The sequence below is a fragment of the Chrysemys picta genome, chromosome 6 (genome assembly GCF_011386835.1).
Source record: "Chrysemys picta bellii isolate R12L10 chromosome 6, ASM1138683v2, whole genome shotgun sequence".
Taxonomy (NCBI): domain Eukaryota; kingdom Metazoa; phylum Chordata; order Testudines; family Emydidae; genus Chrysemys; species Chrysemys picta.
The window spans coordinates 26,126,998-26,149,075 of record NC_088796.1 but is presented as its reverse complement, the minus strand read 5'-3'; the positions used below and the strand labels follow the sequence as shown (position 1 = coordinate 26,149,075).

Genomic DNA, 22,078 nt, shown 5'->3' with positions numbered 1-22,078 from the left:
CTACATTGTGGAATGTGGTGTGCCTCACTCTGGATCCTGTGCTAGATGAATAATTAGGGCACTACTAAATTAACGGCTGTGAAAAACGTCATGGACCGTGAAATCTGATCTCCCCCGTGAAATCTGACTGGGCGGGGTATGCCCCGGCTGGGGGTGTCCCGGCTGGGGGTGCCCCGGCCAGGGGCTCCTACCATGGGCTGGGTACCAGCTATTAGTCCTGGCCCTGGCTGGGGAGGGACAGGACTTACTTTTACTATGCAGAGGCTGCTCCCAGAGCTGGGTCAGACCCACTTTTCTGAACCTCCCTCAGCTGTAGGAAGCTGCAAAGATGCTGGCCAGGACACTCCCAACCTGGCGGGAGGCTGCGCCTCCAGCTGTCAGCTCCTGACCCGGGCGGGAGGCTGCTGGGAAAACCCGCAGATATGCTAAACACCTTCCCTCACCCAGACCCTCCGACGCTCACTTCTGTGCTGCTGCTGGCGGTGGCGCTGGCTTTAGAGCTTGGTGCTTGGCCAGCAGCTGCTGCTCTCTGGCTGCCCAGCTCTGAAGGCAGTACCCCTGCCATCAGCAGCACAGAAGTAAGGGTGGAAATTCCCAACCCCCTTTTGGATCAGGACCCCCAGGGTTACAACACTGAAATTTCAGATGTAAACACCTAAAACTATGAAATTGACCATTTTAAAAATCCTGTAACTGTGAAATTGACCAAAATGGGCCTTGAATTTGGTAGGGCCCTGTTAATAATGAACTGTGCTAGCGTCTGCTTCTTGATACAAATGTACATCTTTGATTTTTGAGTTGTTTGGATTCACTCCTATGATGTTTAGTTTTACACAGTACTGTTGCTTATCAAGATATTGTTTTCCTATCTATATGCCTTTCTTCACAGCTTCCACCTTTACTTACATGTGCTGCCTTCATTTATTTACATTAGTTAGATTACTTCAGTTCAGTGTGTATTATGTGGAACCATAAAATGTCATAGAGTTTAAGCAATCGTATTGTACGATCATGGTAATTCTGATATAGATGAGTTCTGTGCTGAAACCTACTAATGTTGCTTGGTATTTAAGCATAGGGCTAGAACAGCCAAGGTTTAGCTAAGCATATTTAGCCTACGTTGGTTATATACTTTGTCAACCAGAAACCATGTCACCTGTTAATACTATAAAATGGGCCCAAAAATTAAAATGTATTTCACAAATGCAAATAATCCACAAGTCCAGTTTATTTTGAGAATAAAAATGCTTAGGAATTATGTTTGTGTTTATGTAGTATGTGGAGACTAAAAATTGTGTTCTGAATTTGTACCTTCCAAAAACTAAAATGAAAACCAACATATTTTTTCAATCTTTTACAGATATGTTGGCAGACCACCCTCCATTCCTTTTTTTTTTTTTTTTTTAAACTGTTGTGATTACCGGGAGTGCTAATAAGCATGGAGATCAAGTTAGATGTTTTAGTCTCAACGTGTATCAAACATAGGAAACCTTGGCCTCGAATCTCCTGGCTGGGACAGGTGAGAGTCTGTAGATTTTTATTTAAACCTAACTGTACATTAAATGTAGTTTTGATTATGTGGCAGTTATTTAGCAACTCAGTTTACAAAAAACTTCAGGGAATGGTTTAGAAGTGCCATACTGGTATTAAGTTAGAAGCACCAAGACAAATCACTGGATTTATTGCTGCCATTTTGACTTCATTCCAAAGGTTCAGTATTGCTCACAATACCTGATGGAAGACATCTTTTGATAGCTGTATGCCTCACAAGAGGATTTTTTTTTTAATTATAATAATTCCTATTGGCATTCTTTGGTGTTATGCACTAAAAAATATGTTTGGGATTGTATTCCTCCCCTGGGACAACCATAACAGAACTCAACTATTCTGACCTACGTTCAGTATCTGACATTCTTGTAATAATGTGCTATGAGGGATAGCAAGGGCCTGGAGCCAGGAGTGGAAGTTGCTTATTTTACTTTAAAGATTTATTTAGTTATACATTTATAAGGGTATATACATGCACAGATATGGGAATGTATACTTAACCTGCTATACTGCCTTTTAGCTAGCTAGCACCTGTACAACAAATACGCAGTTTATTAATGACTTTGATGGGCATGAGTTTACTGTATCCTTTTCTTTTAAAAGAATTTATGAAATTATGTATAAAACTAATTTAAAGCAATATCAATATTGCATGGTTACGCATTTAGTAGCCAGGATATGTTGTAGGCAAAGTTGAACACATAGCCTTAGCTCTCCTCTCTTGCATATATACATTACAATAGAATCTTTACTCATATGTTCAAATGTTACCTAACATGGTAGAATTTTTCTTTCTTTCATTGTATCATTTGAGAGATCGTATGTAACCATTTAGGGTCTGATCCTTCTTCCATTGAACTATATGGCAAAACTCCCATTGAATTCAGAGACATAGGATCAGATCTTTAGGGCCGAATCCTGCATCTTCTAGGCAAGTAGTCTTATTCAGGTAAGTGGGAATAAGGATTGTGGGATCAGGCTAATTAAAAATGATGGGCCAGATTCAATCCTGGCATAAGTGAGTGCTGAATTTGGCCCTGTATTGTAATGGATACATTAAAAAAGGCAGAGTTAAAGTTTGTTTCAGCATTGCATGATTTTTGAATGCTTAACCGTGAATTTCATGTTAGCCTTTTGCATTTAATTGATAACGTTTTTTTCCCTCGCCCTCCCCCTATTGGTCTTAAACACCGTTATCTATATCTGCATGAATTTTCAGGCAAAAATAGAAAATAATAAGTGTCATTTTTGAAAACTGAAATATTTCTTTTTCCTTTTAACAGGAAAAAGAATCTATCTTTCTTTTAGATGATAAATGTATAAGTGAAATTAACCTGTTATCAGGAAAGACAAAGAAGAAAATTCCTCGACTACAATCATTGTTGAAAAATGTTGTCGTCTTAGCAACATCAAGAAATGGTTGAGTATTTTCTTAAGTTCCAATTCAAATTTTTGTTTTCATTTAAGATTGCAACAATCTAGAAACATACAGTACTGTAAAAGGCTGTGATACTGTAGCTGTCTCCACACAAGCACAGGATCTGCTAGTTCAGAGATACTTGCAGGATTGGAGACAAAATGGGGGAAGATAATTTTAAATACTTTATAGTAAAACAATTTAAGAAGTCTTTTCCCTATGAAAACAGGTGCTTGGTTGGCAGGAATAGTTACAACAGGAGAATTATTTCTTTGGAATAAAGACCAGGACTATCTTAAAATTGTACCAGCAGTTGAAGAATCTAGTAAGGTGGTTACAGCAGCACAAGGTAGGACTCGTCAATTTGTCTTTTTTATTAAAATTAAAAAACGTCAACAAGAAAGATCTTCCTTTGATTAAATTTTATTTAATAAATAATGACAAACTTTTATCTGGCAGAAGAGAGAGTTGTAAATCTAAGTAGTATTTTGTGTATGCTAAGCTAACCGTTAGCAAACCTTAATCTTTTTATTAACAGAAATGTTAATTACATTTTGGATGTTCAAACTCTTAAGATTCTGTCTTTAACAGAATAAATGTGTGGGTTTTTTTGACGGTTGGATGGTGGGGATGAGGGTAAGATAAACATGCATATAGATCCTTTAATGTTTTAAAGTGCTTTGTTCCTGCTGTTAAAATTAAAAAGCACTTTGTGAGAGCTGTCTGGTCACCTGTATTAACCACTGGTCACATGCTCCAGAAGGGAAGACTTGCAGGTGCTCAGCCCAGTAGGACTTGCTGAATAATCAAGGTTGATGCACAGCCCAAGGCCTGATCTAAGAGTGGAAGAATTGTGGGATTCCATCCTAGGTGAGGTGAAGACATGAGCCTTAACATCTGAGGTTGTTTGTTCAGTGAGACCAGAAGAGGGGCCAGAGATGCCTCTAGCCCTGTAACCATGACAAATGTAATAAGTGTTTCCAGGGGACTGCGTCCTGAAGGGTGAACTTGAAGCAAAGTGCCCGTTTTGAGGAATTGTGAGTGAACTCAGAAGCAACCATGGGGGTAATGGTAAAGGTCAAGGTAAGGTAGTAGGGGAGACATCTGTGCCTCCATTGAACCCACCACTGGATCGCCTCTCCCCGTCAAATGCCCCTTCAGAATCTTGCCCCATTCATCCCTATCCCATGGGTGGCTATGAGGAAGGGGTTCCCCTTTCCAGCAGTAATGCTGTGCCAATATACTTAAGGGATCTGCAAGTGCAGTATCTCTTCTTCTGATAACAGGATCTTTGAAAGATGGCATATCTGAGTCTGAGATGGGGCCGCTATCTCTCTTTCTCTGCCTGCAAAAGGAGCAGCTTTCTGGCTGTCCCTGCCTTTTCACAACAGGGATCAGACAAGAAGACTCAGAGTTGCTGCTGAAGATAGCTTAGTTACACAGATAGCTCTGTCCCTGAGCCAACAACTCTCTGTCAAAATGCAACATCTTCCTCAAAGAGAGATCTAGATCTTAAAGTTCTTCTCATCTCTCTGTAGCAACCACTCCCCCCTCTCTCAGCCAGTTCTCTCCTTTAAAGGCAAAAGAGAGAAAGGGAAATATTCTTTCTTCCATTAAAATTAAAAGATTTCTTGTTGTCATTGGGATTTATTTTTCTATAACACTTACAAATAAAGTTGTTTACTTTGATTTTGGTAGCACCCAAAATGTGGTAGGAGCTTTCCAAATACCGAGGAAGCCATCATTCAGGCAAGATGATCGAGTAGATAATTGACAGCATGCATTGTTAGTTATGTTTCTTTGTTGTTTTTTTAAAAGTTAAACACACCAAATTCCATATTCTCTGTACACAGTTCAACCTCATCCTCCCCCATCCCAATTTTCAGCTTCAATTCTAGTATCCTTACATCTGTCTCCCAGCATTCAAGCCTGTCCTTTCATATAAAGAAGCAATTCATTCATGAGATAAGTGAAATAGGTAAGTAGAGGACTTATTCAGCTAGTTTCTTGTTCTCCTAAAAGTGGGTCTTCAGGAGGAATTTAAATAGTGAGGAACCAGTTCAGGTAGGGCACTCCATGCATTGAGGTGGTATGTAAAATTAAAAAGGTTGTAGAGGAGTTTTTAAACTAAGGATTGGTGGAAAGCCGACAGGTGTGGAGGAACACGTGGTTAGGAAAGACACATCCCTTAGAGTATCCCCTTTAAGAAATCTTTCCCTATCAACTTCTATTCTCTCCTCTTTACTATAAAGTACAAGTAAGAGTTGAAGAGAAACAATCAAAGGAAAAACAGAACCATTCAGTTACTTCACATGAAGGCATACCACTAAATATTGACAAATTTTATAAGTGCTTGTCTACAAATCCAAGAAATCTAAATATAAAGATGGGTGAACTTTAATGCCTGGTATTAAATGAGGATATTGATATAATAGGCATCTCAGAAATTTGATGGAAGGATGGTAATCAATGGGACATGGTAATACCAGAATACAAAATATATAGGAATGACAGAGTAGGTCGTGCTGGCTGGGGCGTGGCACTATATGTGAAAGAAAGCATAGTGTCAAATATAGTAAAAATCTTAAATGACTCAAACAGTATAATCTTTATGGATATAAATTCCATGCTTGAATAATAAGAGTATAGCAGTAGTAACATACAACCACAAAAGACACAAACTAACATCATTTTTTTTAAAGTACATCAGAAGCAGGCAGCCAGCTAAACAATCAATGGGGCCAGTGGGCAATCGCGGTGCAAAAGGATCACTGAAGGAAGACAAGGCCGTTGCAGAGAAGCTAAATGAATTATTTGTTTCGGTCTTCACTGCAGATGATATGAGGAAGGTTCCAGCTGTTCTTTTTAGGTTTCAGACTGAGGTGTTGGTAGAGGAGGTTCTGGAAGAAATAGATAAGTTAAACAGTAATAAGTCACCAGGACCAGGTGGTGGTCACCCGAGTTCTGAAGGAACTCAAATATGAAATTGCCAGACTAACAACTGTGCTTAACCTATTACTTAAATCACCCTCTGTACGAAATGACTGGTGAATAACTAATGTAACTCTGATTTTTGAAAGACTCCAGAGGTGATACTGCTAATTGCGGGCTGGTAAGCCTAACTTCAGTACCAGGAAAATTGTTTGAAACTATGGTAAAGAACAGAATTATCAGATGCATAGACGAACCTGATTAATTGGGGAAGAGTCAGCCTGGCTTTTATAAAGGGAAATCATGCCTCACCAATCTGTTAGAATTCTTTGAGGTGATGGACAAAGATGATCCAGTGAATATAGTGTATTTGGACTTTGGTAAGGTTCCTCACCAAAGGCTCTTAAGCAAAGTAAGGCATCATGACATAAGAGGGACGGCTTTCTCATGGACCAGTAACTGGTGAAAAGATAGGAAACTACGTATAAGAATAAATGGCCAGTTTTCACAGTGGAGAATGGTAAATAATGAGGTCCCCCAAGGATCTGTATCAAGAGCAGTCCTGTTCAACATATTCATAAACAGTCTGGAAAAAGGGGTGAACAGTAAGGTGGCAAAGCAGATGGTGCAAAATTACTCAAGATAATTAAGTCCAAAGCTGCATGCAAAGAGTTACAAAGGGATCTCACTAAACTGGATGACTGGGCAACAAAATGGCAGATGAAGTTCAGTGTTGATAAATGCAAAGTACCGCACATTGGAAAACACAATACTGTGCTAGATAGCAATTGGTCTGACCCAATATGGCCATTCTTCAGTTCTTATGGGACAAAGGTTAATGCAGAGATGGTCATAGGGGAAGCAGATAAATGGGACATCAAGTCTGCCATCAGTGGCAGAATGGAGGGACCCACAGTTATGAAGACGGAAATGTAGAGTCTTTAGAAAGCAACAGAGGGTCCTGTGGCACCTTTGAGACTAACAGAAGTACTGGGAGCATAAGCTTTCGTGGGTAAGAACCTCACTTCTTCAGATGCAAGTAATGGAAATCTCCAGAGGCAGGTATATATCAGTGTGGAGATAACAAGGTTAGTTCAATCAGGGAGGGTGAGGTGCTCTGTTAGCAGTTGAGGTGTGAACACCAAGGGAGGAGAAACTGTTTCTGTAGTTGGATAGCCATTCACAGTCTTTGTTTAATCCTGATCTGATGGTGTCAAATTTGCAAATGAACTGGAGCTCAGCAATTTCTCTTTGGAGTCTGGTCCTGAAGTTTTTTTTGCTGTAAGATGGCTACCTTTACATCTGCTATTGTGTGGCCAGGGAGGTTGAAGTGTTCTTCTACAGGTTTTTGTATATTGCCATTCCTGATATCTGACTTGTGTCCATTTATCCTCTTGCGTAGTGACTGTCCAGTTTGGCCAATGTACGTAGCAGAGGGGCATTGCTGGCATATGATGGCATCTTTACCCCCATCTTTACATAGGATATCACTGTATGGATTGATGCTACTGCAAAATTTTGTGTCTGCAGTTTACACTGAGATGTAATGCATGCTGCCTCCTTTATCTATTTGGAGGCTTACTTCAACAACAAAGTTTGTTTGAATTATACCACCACTCTTACTTGTGTCTCACATTTGGTTACATTTGGTACATATTGTCACAGTTTTAGGACAATTGCGTCTGTATTCTCCCTCTGTGGTCCTTTGAGGGCACCGACCTAGGGTTTCTGGCTCCCAGCCATCATCTCTCTTGGGCGAAGTGGACCGTGGAGGGAGAGATACCCATGCAGTTACCCTGATACATTTGACAACACTGCTTGCTGTTCGTATGTGTCTTCCTTGTATGAAACTCACTAAATGCTCTTTAAAATATGTTTAAAAACTGATTTGATGCCAGTTAGCACTCATAACTTTTTTTTTTTTTTTTTTTTAGTAAAATCTCTTTATGCAAATCTGTGGACACTGAAAAACAGTCACTTTTCTGACACATTATTTTTTCAGAGTGCTCCATGAGATTGTACCTGTATGTCTCAGGAGATGGGAACAAGGTGCTACTCATTACTCCTACTGCATGTATCTTTCTGTGGGAGAGCACAGAATGCAAAAATATATCGTCTCCTAAAAATCCTTCATTGGCTGGGCGTTGGACACAAATTGTTCCCGAGGAATCAATTTTATTGCCTTCCTCTGAAGATAAAGAAACTGGAATGAGTGCTGATTTCATCAAAAATGAGGTAAAAAAAATATAAAATAGCACCGCATGCAGTGTGCTTTTTGAAAATGTAAAAACAATTAAAATACTTATACGTATTAATAGGAAATAGTAACTTTCCTATTTGTGCTTTACAAAGCAAACTGAGTTAGATACTGGTTGTGGAGAGTCGTAGCAAACATGACAATGATTTTGAATTGAACAACAGCTGTTCACAGCCATGAACTTTAGAATCTGCTTTTACTTAGGGGATTTTGGAGTGGACCCTGAGATTCTTCAAAAAAAGAAAGTGCTGAGGGATATTTTAATTCTTAGTCCCTGTGAGTATTCTACTATGGGTGTGCATGCTCTCCTTGCACCTAAAACTAGAAGATTTTTCACTAGCAGCATTCGTTGATCCATGCCTGTGCCACCTCATTGTGCCAAACCAAGGGCATAAAGGTAGGCACAGACTGACTGCCTTTCCAATTCCTTTCTACATTTCATGACCTGAGAGAGAACCTTGAAGTTTTGGCAGCTTCACTAGAATTTCTGCTTCAGATCAGGTTTTCCTGTAAATAGTTTTACCTTCTAGATCGTTTTAGTAGTTAGTTAGCATTTTGGAATCCTGGAGTTTCCCCTTCCATTCTCAACTGCTTAGCATGCCTAAGATCCCCAGTTCAAGTCCTGCATAGTCTGCCCCCCGTCTTCCCAATGAGCGATCCCCCCATGACTTATTTGTATATTGGCTTGGATTCCCTCCATGTGCAATATTTGTATTTCTTTTCCACTGTGAACCCAGCAATACTGAAAATTCCAGCTCCAAAGATACCTGATGGAGCAGTCGTTGAGAGACCAGTCCAAACCTGGGTCATCTGCGTCCTGTGTATGCTGGCCAGACGTACTTAGTAGCACCCCTCCTGGCTGGATTCTCCATAACTCTGAACCATCAGAAACCAGGCCCAAATACTCTAACCTGTAATGGGAGGAGGGTAAGGACAAATACCCTCCTAAGAAGCGGGAGAAATCCCCTCCTGAGGCCTCTATGAAGAGGACTGCATCCCCTGTTCTTTCCAAATGTAATAAGTTTCTGTGCCCCATTACGGATGTGTCAGGAATTCATGGGGTGCCTGGATCCCAACCACCAGTACTGAGGTCCGAAAGTGCCCCAGAACTGCTAGAGAGAGAAAGGAGTGATTGCCAGCTGCACCAAAGGTACCGCGCTACAGCAGGAGGAAGGAGGTTTTGGTGACACCAACATTCACCACCCAACCTAAATCGGCACTGTCTGCTTCATCAAGGGGTAAAAGCCCTTCATGTTCCCCACAGTTAGACCGTGGCATATTATCTGTTATGGCCTGGCTCTGTACTCTGACCTGGAGTCGCTGATACTCTTGGAACTGGTAGTCTCTAGGGAGATATCCACATCATCAGTGCACCATATTCCATTACTGTATTGCAAGGCATACTGTACCAATGGCTCAGCTGGCAGAATTGAATATTTTTACTTATCTGGTGAACTAGAGGTTGAGACAGCGACTCCTTTGCATCCCCAAGGCATGAGGTTAGTCCCAACAGGGATTCCAGAGTCTCCTGGCCATGCTTGCACTCCAGGAGGGCACACTACTGTGCTCGGGACCAATGGTATCCTCATCCTTACAATCTCACTCATTGGCCCTGATAGAGTTCTTGGGATCCTTACTTCAGACCTCCTGAGTCAAAGGATCTGAGCGTGAGGGCAGACAGAGGATACCACATTGATAAGATTCTCAGCCCCTTTGGGAGTGTTTGAGGAGGAAGATCAACAAAGACTCTACTCACAAGTTGTTTGACATCCTCCAGGCTGCAGGCCCTATCAAGCTGGCATGTCCAATCAGGAAAGCTATGTTGGAGCCAGCCAGGATGGTCTGGCATATCCTAGCTATCTGTGACCTCCCCGCCCCCCCCCCCCCAAAAGGACAGAGAAAAAGTAAGGGGGAAGAATATTTGTTTTCACACCATACCCCAGATTCTCTGGTGGTTCAGGCCATCATTGAATGTAACAGGCTGCACCAGCCTAGGTCTGTTCCCTCTGACAAGTACACCAAAAGATTAGATCTCTTTGGAATAAAGTGTTCTTCCTCTCCCAGCCTTCAGTTTTGCATTGTAAATATCATGCATTGATTTCTAAGTATGATTTTATTAACTACAACACATTTGTCTGCATTCATCAACAAACTTCCACAGGAACTCAAACAACAATTTCAAGCCACCACTGACAACAGTAAATTGATAGCTAGGTCATCCCTTCAAGCTTCAATTAACACTTGTGACACTGTTTTCTACTCCAGGTCAACTCTGATTGTCATCAGGCAGGCTTCATGGCATTGCTCCTCTGGGTTTCCCAAGGAGGTTCAAGATACTGTGGAGGACCTCCCCTGTGAGGGCAACAATTTTCATTGGAAAAAAAAAAAACTGATGACCCTGCACCCCTTAAGGACTTATGTGCAACCTCTGCACTTCTTGGGTATTTATACTCCAGCATATTAGAGGAAGTACTCCAAACCATCTCCTTATAAGTGGCATTCTGCTCCTGAGCCTTTTTACTGTCAGAAAGCTTATGAGCCTCTCAGGAGGTACTAGAGCAGGGGTGGGCAAACTTTTTGGCCCGAGGGCCACATCTAGGTATGGAAATTGTATGACGGGCCATGAATGCTCACCAACTTCGGGTTTGGGGTGCATGGGTGGGGATGCGGGCTCTGGGGTGGGGTTGTATATGAGGGGTTGGGGATGCAGGAGGTTGTGAGGGGGATCAGGGCTGGAGCAGGGGGTTGGGGCATGGGAGGGGGTCAGGGGTGCAGGTTCTGGGCTCTGCGCGCTGCACTGTCCACAGGCACTGTCCCTGCAGCTCCAATTGGCATTGGTTCCCAGCCAATGGGAGCTGCGGGGGGTGTCGCTTGGGGCAGGAACAGTGTGCGGAGCCCCCTGGCTGCCCCTACGTGCAGGGGCTGGAGGGGGAACATGCTGCTGCTTCCGGGAGCCATGCGGCATCATGGCACGCACAGAGTAGGGGAAACCCCCCACCCTGCTCCCTGGCTGGAGCAGGGCAAGCCCCGGACCTTGCGCTGCAGTGGGAACTCGAGGGCCGGATTAAAACATCTGAAGGGCCGGATGCGGTCCCCAGGCTGTAGTTTGCCTACCCCGTACTAGAAGGTGCAGCGCAGCAGACAAACTGCCTCATCCTTGTCCTCTTCCCAGTCCCAGCCTCTTGCCAAGAGATCATTTTGATGGGACTCCCCCAGAGCTGCCAAAGCTACACAGCAGAATTTCCTTTCATTCCTGCCACAAAACCCCCTTCCTTGTCCCTCTTCAAGGACTCTACTCATGAGAGGATCCTCAGACAGGAGGTAGACTCCCTAAAGTGGAAACTGGTCAAATTATGAAGGATGAATATAAACAAACATAAGCATGTAGGGACAATATTAGAAAGGCCAAGGCCAATAAAAAGATCACACTAGCTAGAGACCTAAAGGGTAACAAGAAAACATTCTGCAAATACATTAGAAGCAAGGGGAAGACCAAGGATGGGGTAGGCCCATTACTCAATGAGTGGGGGAAAACAATAACAGAAAATGTAAAAATGGAAGAAGTGCTATATGACTTATTTGTTTCAGTTTTCACCAAAAAGGTTAGTAGTGATTGGATGTCTAACATAGTGAATGCCAGTGAAAATGAAGTAAGATCTGAATCTAAAATAGGGAAAACAAGATTAAAAATTACTTCGGCAAGTTAAATGTCTTCAGGTCAACAGGACGTGATGAAATACATCCTAGAATACTCAAGGAGCTGACTGAGGAGATATCTGAGCCATTAGTGATTATCTTTGAAAACTAAAGGAAGATGAGAGAGATTCCAGAGACTGGGAAAGGGCAAGTGTAGTGTCAGCCTATTAAAAAAGGGGAAATAAGGATAACCTGGGGAGTTAGATCAGTGAGCTTAACTTCAGTACTTGGAAAGATATTGGAGCAAATAATCAAGTAACACTGGTCTACAATTTTTGAGAAGTCGTCTGCTTCAGAGATAAAATGTGCTATTTATTATGTTTTTTGATGTGCTGAATTCAAATATGACAATTAAAACAACTGATTGGCTACTGTTTCTAAGATATTTAACTTTTTACATTTTATGTCTATGTATATTGTGTAGATAGTAGAGTTTTAATCATAAATTGTAAACCTAAGTCTTTTCATGTGTTTATGGTTGCTTTACATGATAATATTTCACCTGTCCTGTTTATGTAACACTTTAAAAATCAGCAAAAGGGTTATATAAATAAAATTTATTATGAAACAAAAGGCAAAAATCTATTATGTACATAGTTTAGTCCTATTCAGTGTCTACTCAGTGCTTCTTGGCTTGTCTCTTGTATTCATTAAATGGAGCATCTCTTGTCACTGTCCAGCAATAGTCTGCAAGCATTGATGGGCTCCATTTGCCCTGATAGCGTTTCTCCATTGTTGCAATGTCCTGGTGAAATCGCTCGCCGTGCTCGTCGTTCACTGCTCCGCAGTTCCGTGGAAAAAAATCTAGATGAGAGTGCAATAAAATGTATCTTTAGTGACATGTTGCAACCAAGGCTTTTGTATGCCTTGAGGAGGTTTTCCACCAACAACCTGTAGTGTCTGCCTTGTTGTTCCTGAGAAAAATTATTGCCACTAACTGGAAGGTTTTCCATGCCGTCTTTTCCTTGCCACGCAGTGCATGGTCAAATGCATCATCTCGAAGAAGTTCACGAATCTGAGGACCAACAAAGACACCTTCCTTTATCTTAGCTTCACTTAACCTTGGAAATTTTCCACGGAGGTACTTGAAAGCTGCTTGTGTTTTGTCAATGGCCTTGACAGAATTCTTCATCAGACCCTGCTTGATGTGTAAGGGTGGTAACAAAATCTTCCTTGATTCAACAAGTGGTGGATGCTGAACACTTTTCCTCCCAGGCTCCAATGACTGTCGGAGTGGCCAATCTTTCTTGATGTAGTGGGAATCTCTTGCATGGCTATCCCATTCACAGAGAAAACAGCAGTACTTTGTATATCCAGTCTGCAGATCAAGCAAGAGAGCAACAACCTTCAAATCGCCACAAAGCTGCCACTGATGTTGGTCATAGTTTATGCACCTCAAAAGTTGTTTCAGGTTGTCATAGGTTTCCTTCATGTGGACTGCATGAGCAACTGGAATTCATGGCAAAACATTGCCATTATGCGGTAAAACAGCTTTAAGACTCGTCTTCGATGAATCAATGAACAGTCTCCACTCATCTGGATCGTGAACAATGTTGAGGGCTGCCATCACACCATTGATGTTGTTGCAGGCTACAAGATCACCTTCCATAAAAAAGAATGGGACAAGATCCTTTTGATGGTCACAGAACATGGAAACCCTAACATCACCTGCCAGGAGATTCCACTGCTGTAGTCTGGAGCCCAACAGCTCTGCCTTACTCTTGGGTAGTTCCAAATCCCTGACAAGGTCATTCAGTTCACCTTGTGTTATGAGGTGTGGTTCAGAGGAGGAGGATGGGAGAAAATGTGGGTCCTGTGACATTGATGGTTCAGGACCAGAAGTTTCATCCTCTTCCTCGTCTGACTCAAGTGAGAATGACTCTGGTGCATCAGGAACTGGCAGTCCTTCTCCGTGGGGTACTGGGCGTATAGCTGATGGAACATTTGGATAATGCACAGTCCACTTTTTCTTCTTTGACACACCTTTCTCAACTGGAGGCACCATGCAGAAGTAACAATTGCTGGTATGATCTGTTGGCTCTCTCCAAATCATTGGCACTGCAAAAGGCACAGATTTCCTTTTCCTGTTCAACCACTGGCGAAGATTTGTTGCACAAGTGTTGCGGCATATGTGTGGGGCCCACCTCTTGCCCTGATCTCCAATTTTGCAGCCAAAATAAAGGTGATAGGCTTTCTTAACCATAGTGGTTATACTGCACTTTTGTGATGCAAAAGTCCCTTCACCACAAACATAGCAGAAGTTATCTGCACTGTTCACACAAGTACGAGGCATCTCTGCTCACTTTGGCTAAACAGAAATGTGTCCCTTTGCAAAATCAAACACTGACAAATAAGAGAGCACGACATTGTATGATTTCTAGAGCTGATATAGGGCAATTTGTTCAGCAGAGTGATGTAAGCTTTGTTATGATTGCATCATCCATGACTTCTAGGAATAACATGATGCAATTCATATAATGTATGATGCAATACCAGCTTCAGATTGCCTCATTCATTGTTTAGCCTAAAAAGCAAGTACTGTCCAAACCCAGTCATAGATTTATTCATAGATCCAGTCAAAGATGTATTTTAGTCATTTCTGGTTTAAATTGAGATCCCTTCCCTTTATAACTCATTTATCCTCCGCCATTCCCAAGTCAAGGGTCGTATATACTGACCCAATAGCATATCTTGAAAACTAGAGCCAATCAACAATTTTAAGCATCATTTTCGTTCTCAGTGACCCAGAATTAGTAAAGTTTGACTACTACATTTATTTCAGAAGCATTTTGGCTGTAGAGCAGTGTAATCAGTTTGAAAACTTTTAGAAAATAAGGTGATAAGTAACAGTCAACATGGATTTGTCAAGAACAAATCGTGTCAAAACCAACCTAATAGCTTTCTGTGGCAGAGTAACAAGCCTTGTGGTTAGCTGGGGAAGGAGTAGATGGGGTATATCTTGACTTTAGTAAGGCTTTTGATACTGTCTCGCACGACCTTCTCATAAACAAAGTAGGGAAATCCAACCTAGATGGAGCTACTATAAGGTGGGTGCATAACTGGTTGGAAAACCATTCCAGAAAGTAGTTAGTAATGATTCACAGTGAAGCTGGAAGGGCATATTGAGTGGGGTCCCACAGGGATTGGTCCTGGGCCCAGTTCTGTTCAATATCTTCATCAGTGATTTAGATAATGGCATAAAGCAGTGGTTTTCAAACTTTTTTTCTGGGGACCCAGTTGAAGAAAATTGATGCCTGTGACCTAACAAAGCTGGTGATGAGGGGCTTGGGGGAGGAGGGGCTCAAGGCTGGGGCAGTGTTGGGGTGAAGGCTGTGGGGTGGGGCCAGGAATGAGGGGTTCAGGCTGTAGGAGATGGCTTGGTGCGGGGGTTGGAGTGCATGGGGTGGGGCCTGGGATGGGTTTGGGGTGCAGAAGGGGCTCTGGGTTTTGGGGGGGGCTTAGAGCTGGGGAAGGGGGTTGGGGTGTTGGAGGGGGGGGTCAGGCCTCTGGGGGTGCAGGCTTGGGTAGGGCAAGGGATGAGTTTGGGGTGCAGGAAGGGGTTCTAGGTTGGGGGGGCCTCAGGGCTGGGGCAGGGGATTGTGGCGTGGGGTTGGGGCGCGGACTTGCCTCCGGTGTCTCCCGGTCAGCGGCGCAACTGGGGTGCAGAGGCAGGCTTCTCGCCTGTCCCAGCACCACGGACTGCGCTACACTGTGCAAGTGGCCAGCAGCAGGTCCGGCTCCTAGGCAGAGGTGTACAAGCGGCTCCGCGCGGCTCTTGTCCACAGGCACCGCCCATTGTTTGGGAACCGGCCAATGGGAGTGCGGAACCGGTGCTCGGGGTGGGGGGCAGCACATGGAGCCCCGTGGGTTCCCTGCCGAAAAGCAGGACCCGCTGTGTTGCACGATCTGCTGATTGTTTAAGAAACAGACTTAGTGACTTGGGACCTTAGTCTGAAGCAGCACCTGCTCGAACAGGTCATGCAGTTGTCTTTGGTACTGAGGCCATTATCAGGTCGGAGATTGCCCTTGGGTTCTGAGAGCGCTGCCACTTCACATTCCAGAGCAGGCGCCTCTCTGTAGAAACAGAGGAGCCATTCCGCATCAACTGCACCAAGGAAAAGGTCAGATAAACCCAACTGAGATCACTCCAGGTCTTGGGGTTACTCTTCTCCCTCTCCCAGGAAATGCATGGATTGGCATGGAGCTGGTGTGCAGAATGGTGTGGATATCTCTAACATTTCCCTGGTAACATAAGAATGGCCATACTGGGTCACATCAAAGGTCCATCTAGCCCAGTATCCTGTCTTCTGAGTGTGGCCAATGCCAGGGCTCCAGAGGGAATGAAAAGAACAAGTAATCATCAAGTGATCCATCTCCTTTCACCCATTTCCAGCTTCTGGCAAACAGAGACGAGGAACACCATCCTGGCTAATAGCTATTGATGGACCAATCCCCATGAATTTATCTAATTCTTTTTTGAACTCTGTTATAGTCTTGGCCTTCACAACATCCTCTGGCAAGGAGTTCCGCAGAATGACTGCGTTGTGTGAAAAAATACTTTCTTTTGTTTATTTTAAACCTGCTGCCTATTAATTTCATTTGGGGCGCCCTAGTTCTTGTATTATGAGAAGGAGTAAATAACACTTCCTTATTTACTTTCTCCTCACCAGTCATGATTTTATAGACCTGTATCATATCCCCCCTTAGTCATCTCTTTTCCAAGCTGAAAAGTCCCAGTCTTATTAATTTCTCCTCATATGGCAGCCATTCCATACCCCTAATCATTTTTGTTGCCCCTTTCTGAACCTTTTCCGATTCCAATATATGTTTTTTGAGATGGGGCTAGTACTTATTGAGTCTTTGGCTAGGTGTTCTTTTTTGATCTTAATTATATTTTTACACTTCATTTGCCAGAGTTTATGCTCTTTTCTATTTTCCTCACTTGGATTTAACTTCCACTTTTTAAAGGATACCTTTTTGTCGTTCACTGTTTCTTTTACTTTGTTTAGCCATGGTGGCACTTTTTTGCTCCTCTTACTTTTTTTTTTAATTTGGGGTATACATTTCAGTTGAGCCTCTATTATGGTGTCTTTAAAAAGGTTCCATGCAGCTTGCAGGGATTTCACTTTTGGCACTATATCTTTTTAAATTCCCCATTTTTGTGTAGTCCCTCTTTTTGAAATTAAATGCTACAGTGTTGGGCTGCTGTGGTGTTTTCCATGCCACAGGAATGTTAAATTTAATTATGATGATTTAGCTGGGAATTGGTCCTGCTTTGAGCAGGGGGTTGGACTAGATGACCTCTTGAGGTCCCTTCCAACTCTGATATTCTATGATTCTATGATTCTATGATCACTATTACCAAGCTGTCCAGCTATATTCACCTCTTGGACCAGATCCTGTGCTTCACTTAGGAGTAAATCAAGAAGTGCCTCTCCTTTTGTGGGTTCCAGGACTAGCTGCTCCAAGAAGTATTCATTGAAAGTGTCAAGAAACTTTATCTCTGCATCCCATCCTGAGGTGACATGTACCCGGTCAATATGGGGATAGTTGAAATCCCCCATTATTATTTTTTTTATAGCCTCTAATCTCCCTGAGCATTTCAGTCACTATCACCATCTTTTTTGTATAGGCTCCTCCTTTCCCAAAAGTTTCTGCAGTTTCTAATAAATCTAAACCCTTCCTCCCTCCCATCATCTAATCTATGCATTGAGACCCTGCAGTTCTGCCTGTCTAACTGTCCCTGCACATAGAACTGGAAGCATTTCAGAGAATGCTATCATGGAGGTCCTGGACCTCAATCTATTAACTAGGAGCCTAAATATGGCCTCCAGGACCTCTCTCCTATCCTTTCCTATGTCATTGGCACCTACATGTGCCACGACCACCAGCTCCTCCCCGCACAATACATAAGTCTATCTAGATGTCTATAGAGATCCGCAACCTTCGCACCAGGCAGGAAAGTTACCATGTGGTTCTCCCAGTCATCACAAACCCAGCTATCTATGTTTCTAATGATCGAATCCCCCATAACTATTACCTGTTTCTTCCTAATAACTGGTACGCAGTAGGGAGGTTAGAAACCCTGTACCGTTGTTGCCAGCTCTGACCTCCAGGAGTCCGTGGATTCTGGTACTGATGGGGGAGATACTGCTACCAATTGTTTCCATGTCGGTGGCATACCATGCAGCTACAGACCTCCTCTGCCTTTCGGTCCCAACCTCTCCTTTGTTTCCAGGATTTTGCCAGGGCTGCATCAACTATAATCCCTTTTGATTGAACAAGCTGCTGAATCCTGGGATCTACACCCCAATGTTTCCATTCCAGAGGTTGTGGAAATAGGTGCGATACTGTGATTGGTACAGGGGACCTCGGTACTGGGAACCTTCTCGGCACCGATGGAGTTGGCACTGCAAATGCTTCTGTGGCAGCTTTCACCGCCCTCAACATTGGTACCATCAGACACTCTGGTACTGCTGTTCACTTCAGGACTGATAACTGCTTCTGGGACCAACAGTGTTTGCAGTGGCGGAGCCTGGTTCTGGGTGATGGATGAGTCAGACCTCCTATTTGCTCCCTCTACTCTCATTCTGCCCTCATCTCTGGGATCTTGAGGTTCCCCTGCCTCACCTGGTATGCAAGTGAAGTTCTTACAAGAGAACACCCACAAATTGGTGGACATTTTATAGCTGTCTTCCCCTGGGAATGTCTCCTTGCCTATTAACAATGCACTCCGTGAACTGGCTAAGACCCTCTGGAGCATGCTGGCTTCAATAGTGCCTGTGGCTAAGCACCTGGAAAAGCGCTGTTTTGTTCTTGTGCAGGGATTTGAGGGGTTTTACTCCCATCCTGCTCCAGATTCCCTAGTTGTAACTGTGGTGAATGGCAGTCCACGCCCGAGAATAGGGACTCTAAATGATTGGACCTCCTGTGCAAGAAGATTTACATCTCCTCCTTACAGATGCAAATTGCTAGCTAGCAAGCCTTGCTGTCCAAGAATGATTTTATTAACTGGACAGCGATGTAAGTTTGCAGACCAGCTGCCTGAGGCCTTGGGGAGGAATTTTGGCATTTATCCCTGAGGGCTGCTTGGTGGCTAGGACGTCCTTGCAGTCCACACTTGATGTCGTGGACACCTTGGCCAGGGCGATGGATTTTACAGTCACCATGAAAAGGGATTCCTGGCTGTAGAATTTGAGCATTGTGCCCAATGTCCAGCAAGCCACTGAAGATTTGCCTTTCAAGGGCAAAAGCTGTTCTCGAACACAGCTGACAAGACCCTGCACTCCTTCAAGAACTCCAGGGCTCCTTGTGGGAGCCACTACAGAGTCCAGCAGCAGCAGTATCTTCCGTAGTGTATGTTGGGCCAGCCTTTCCCTCCTCTGAGGCAATGGGACTACCCCAGAAAGAGGGATAAGTCCCACCAGAGAAAGTAGTTGTGGTTGGGTTTTGGCCAGTCCACACCCTCTCCCCCAGTGCCTTCCAAGTGCCCATTTTGACTCCTTGGTCCAGAGCACTGTTCCAGTTGCTGCTCCTCCCTCCCCATCTCTCCCCTTTGGGGACAAGCTGGCCTGCTTTCACAATGTTGCCCATGGACTCTGGTATGCACATTGGGGTGAAAAGGGCATCACTGGGCCCCAGGGTGTCTGGGATCAGTATAATATGCCCCGAGGGGGTCCCCTTTTGAGTGGTTCTCGGTGGGAAGGAGATTGTGGAGGAGAGTCTATTTGCCCTTCCTCAGCCTCCTTGCTCGAAAGAGGTGGAGCAGAATAGTTGGCTATCCGCAGAAGTCTACTGTGGAAATTGGTTTCTCAAAGCAGTAAACCTAAGAGGGGGAAGTGTGGGACCCTATAGAGGTCTGTAGTGCTCTAGTTTAATTGTACAAACAAAAAATGAGTAATTTGAATTATTACCACAACTGAATATTAATACAGTGTGACAAGATAAATTGCATAGTTAGATTGATTATGTAATCTATTACCTACTCAGGCAAGTCCATCTCATATTCAGTTCTTAGGCAACCAAAATGTTGTATCTTGTAAGATACTGGGATAGTTTAAGCAAGGTTACAGCATGGTTGGCAAATTGCTTTTATTGGTTTGTCCTAACTTCTAGAGCTAAGAGAAAAATATTGTATTAAATTTAATTTTAATTGTAGTAATAGATATTGCACTGATCAAGTACATTTATAAAAAAAGAAAAAAAATGTTTCTTTTGCAGATACTAGGTGACTGCTGCTTGTGCTCTTTCGTGTTTTATTCTGGGGAACGCTTGATGCTGACATTTTTGGCCCTGCAGTGGCATGAAAACAGCTTCAAATACATTAGGTGAGTTCAAAGTATTTGAAATTTTGCCAGTTTTACAAGGAATAGTTGATTTATTTTTGATAAAGCATTTTGAAGTCAAGTTTTCAGAGTAATGAGTGGACAACCATGGACATTTATGCCAAACTAGCTTATGAATACCAATACTTAGGGTGCATGAACAAATCAGATATTTGCAAGCGTGCATGGCTAGCCTGCAGCACTTATATATACACATAAGCTAGTCCATGCACAGATATATAAACAACAAATGCACCTCCCTAACTTTGAATACAGGGCTCATAATGTTTAATTTAAGAAAAAAAACAAACAATTTTATTTCAGAGTGAATTATTACTGGATACATTGATCTGTTTTTACTGTTGATTTTTTGGGAAGAAGCTGCTCAGAGGCAATGTCAGCTAATTTGCATAAAGCATAGGAGTTCTGAGCTGAGGTTTTCTGCTCCAATCTTGTATTTTGTGAAAGAGCAACTGCATACACTTAACTGAAGAGAGAGAGGGGGGAATTTCTGTTTAGGGCCTCATGATTTGGAATGCGGGCCATAAGTTTTTACTCACTCATCTCCTGACCTGGAAATGAATGCTGTTAACATGCCCCTGTACAGAAGATCAGAAAAGTTAGAGATATTAGACATATTAGATCGTCCAGTCCATTCCCAGCCAAAATTATATTGTTTCCTACAGTATATTGTCTAGTGTTTGGCTAGTGTTTTGTCCAAATCTCAAGAAATGAAGGTTCTATCAGTTTTTTGGGAGATTAGCCTAGAATATAATGTAGCTTACTGTCAGGAAGTATTCCTGATAGTTTTCCTATATTTTCCCTTTCTTAGTTTCTTCCTGTTAGTCTGTGATACACCTCCATACACACCTTAGGTAACTTGTCGTCCTCTCTCACTTCCTTCAAATATTTATAAATTGGGTTTTTACTGTATCCCTGTTTGTCATTTCTAGGCCTGGTCTACACACAGGTTGTGTATTAGAATAACTGTGTTGGTTGCTGGAACAGAGACTTTTTACTGATTTAGTTATAGCGGTACAGCCCTTTGTGGATGCAGTTAAACTGGTATAAAGATGCTGTATATTGGTATACCTTATTCCCCTTCCCATATGGGAAACATATTAACAGGGGTATATCTGCATCCACACTATGAGGGTTGTACCATTTTAACTATATGGGAATTAAAGTGGTACAACTTTTATGTATCGACAAAGCTTTGCCTATTTAGCCCTTTTAATATTTCTTCAGAAATCAATCCCTCCCACCACCTAATCATGGGTATTGCTTTTCTCTGACCTCGATTCCATTTGTTAATATTAGTTCTTCAAATGATTGGAATCAATGTGAACAATCAGGTGTGTGCGTGCCACATGCACGGTCGTCGGAAGCTTTTTACCTCAGCAGCTCCTGTTGGGTTGGCTAGGGAGCCCCCTGGAGTGGTGCCCTCATGGCGCTCAATATATGATCCTGCCAACCCGACCCCCCTTCAGTGCCTTCTTACCGTCCGTGGTGGTGTTGCAAGCAAGCGAAATGCAGTTTCAAGTGTTCCCTTAGCTATTACTTAGTCCTACCCAGTTTTTGTTTTGTAGTTAGTTTATTGTTATTTGTAGTTAGGATAGACTTTGTTTGTGGGTCGTTCTCCTCTCATCCCACGTTGGGCTTTGGGGCATGCCTCAAGCCCAAGGATTTAAATCTTGCGGTATATGCAAGAAGCCTATGCCCAACGGCGACCCCCACGACTCATGCCTCAAGTGTTTAGGGGAGGTGCATCAGTCTGAACACTGCAAGATTTGTAAGGCTTTCAAGCCCAGAACTAGGAAGGAATGCGACTTCTGTTTGAAGCAGCCGTTAATGGAAGCTACAGTCCGTCCAGTGGCACCTGACCTCCAAGTCCCGGGCCTGAGC

General features: G+C 43.0%; 1 protein-coding gene across 16 annotated transcripts in view; it reads left to right on the top strand.

Annotated features, from left to right (window-relative positions):
• The window catches only part of CPLANE1 (ciliogenesis and planar polarity effector complex subunit 1), a 183,362-nt gene that overhangs the window by 4,410 nt on the left and 156,874 nt on the right, over positions 1 to 22,078 (top strand). For 14 of the 16 annotated variants that reach the window (XR_010588771.1, XR_010588770.1, XR_010588767.1 and 11 more), the window contains exons 2-6: positions 1,361 to 1,519; positions 2,832 to 2,967; positions 3,195 to 3,314; positions 7,899 to 8,131; positions 20,070 to 20,176. Coding sequence is in view for 10 of the 16 variants with exons in the window: in XM_065550008.1 (XP_065406080.1) it covers positions 1,439 to 1,519; positions 2,832 to 2,967; positions 3,195 to 3,314; positions 7,899 to 8,131; positions 20,070 to 20,176 (677 nt within the window). In the remaining 6 variants the exon portion in view is untranslated. Of the gene's footprint in view, positions 1 to 1,360; positions 1,520 to 2,831; positions 2,968 to 3,194; positions 3,315 to 7,898; positions 8,132 to 10,443; positions 10,595 to 20,069; positions 20,177 to 22,078 lie in introns of those variants that run through there. The other 2 variants (XM_065550010.1, XM_042844072.2) reach the window with 2 other exon arrangements.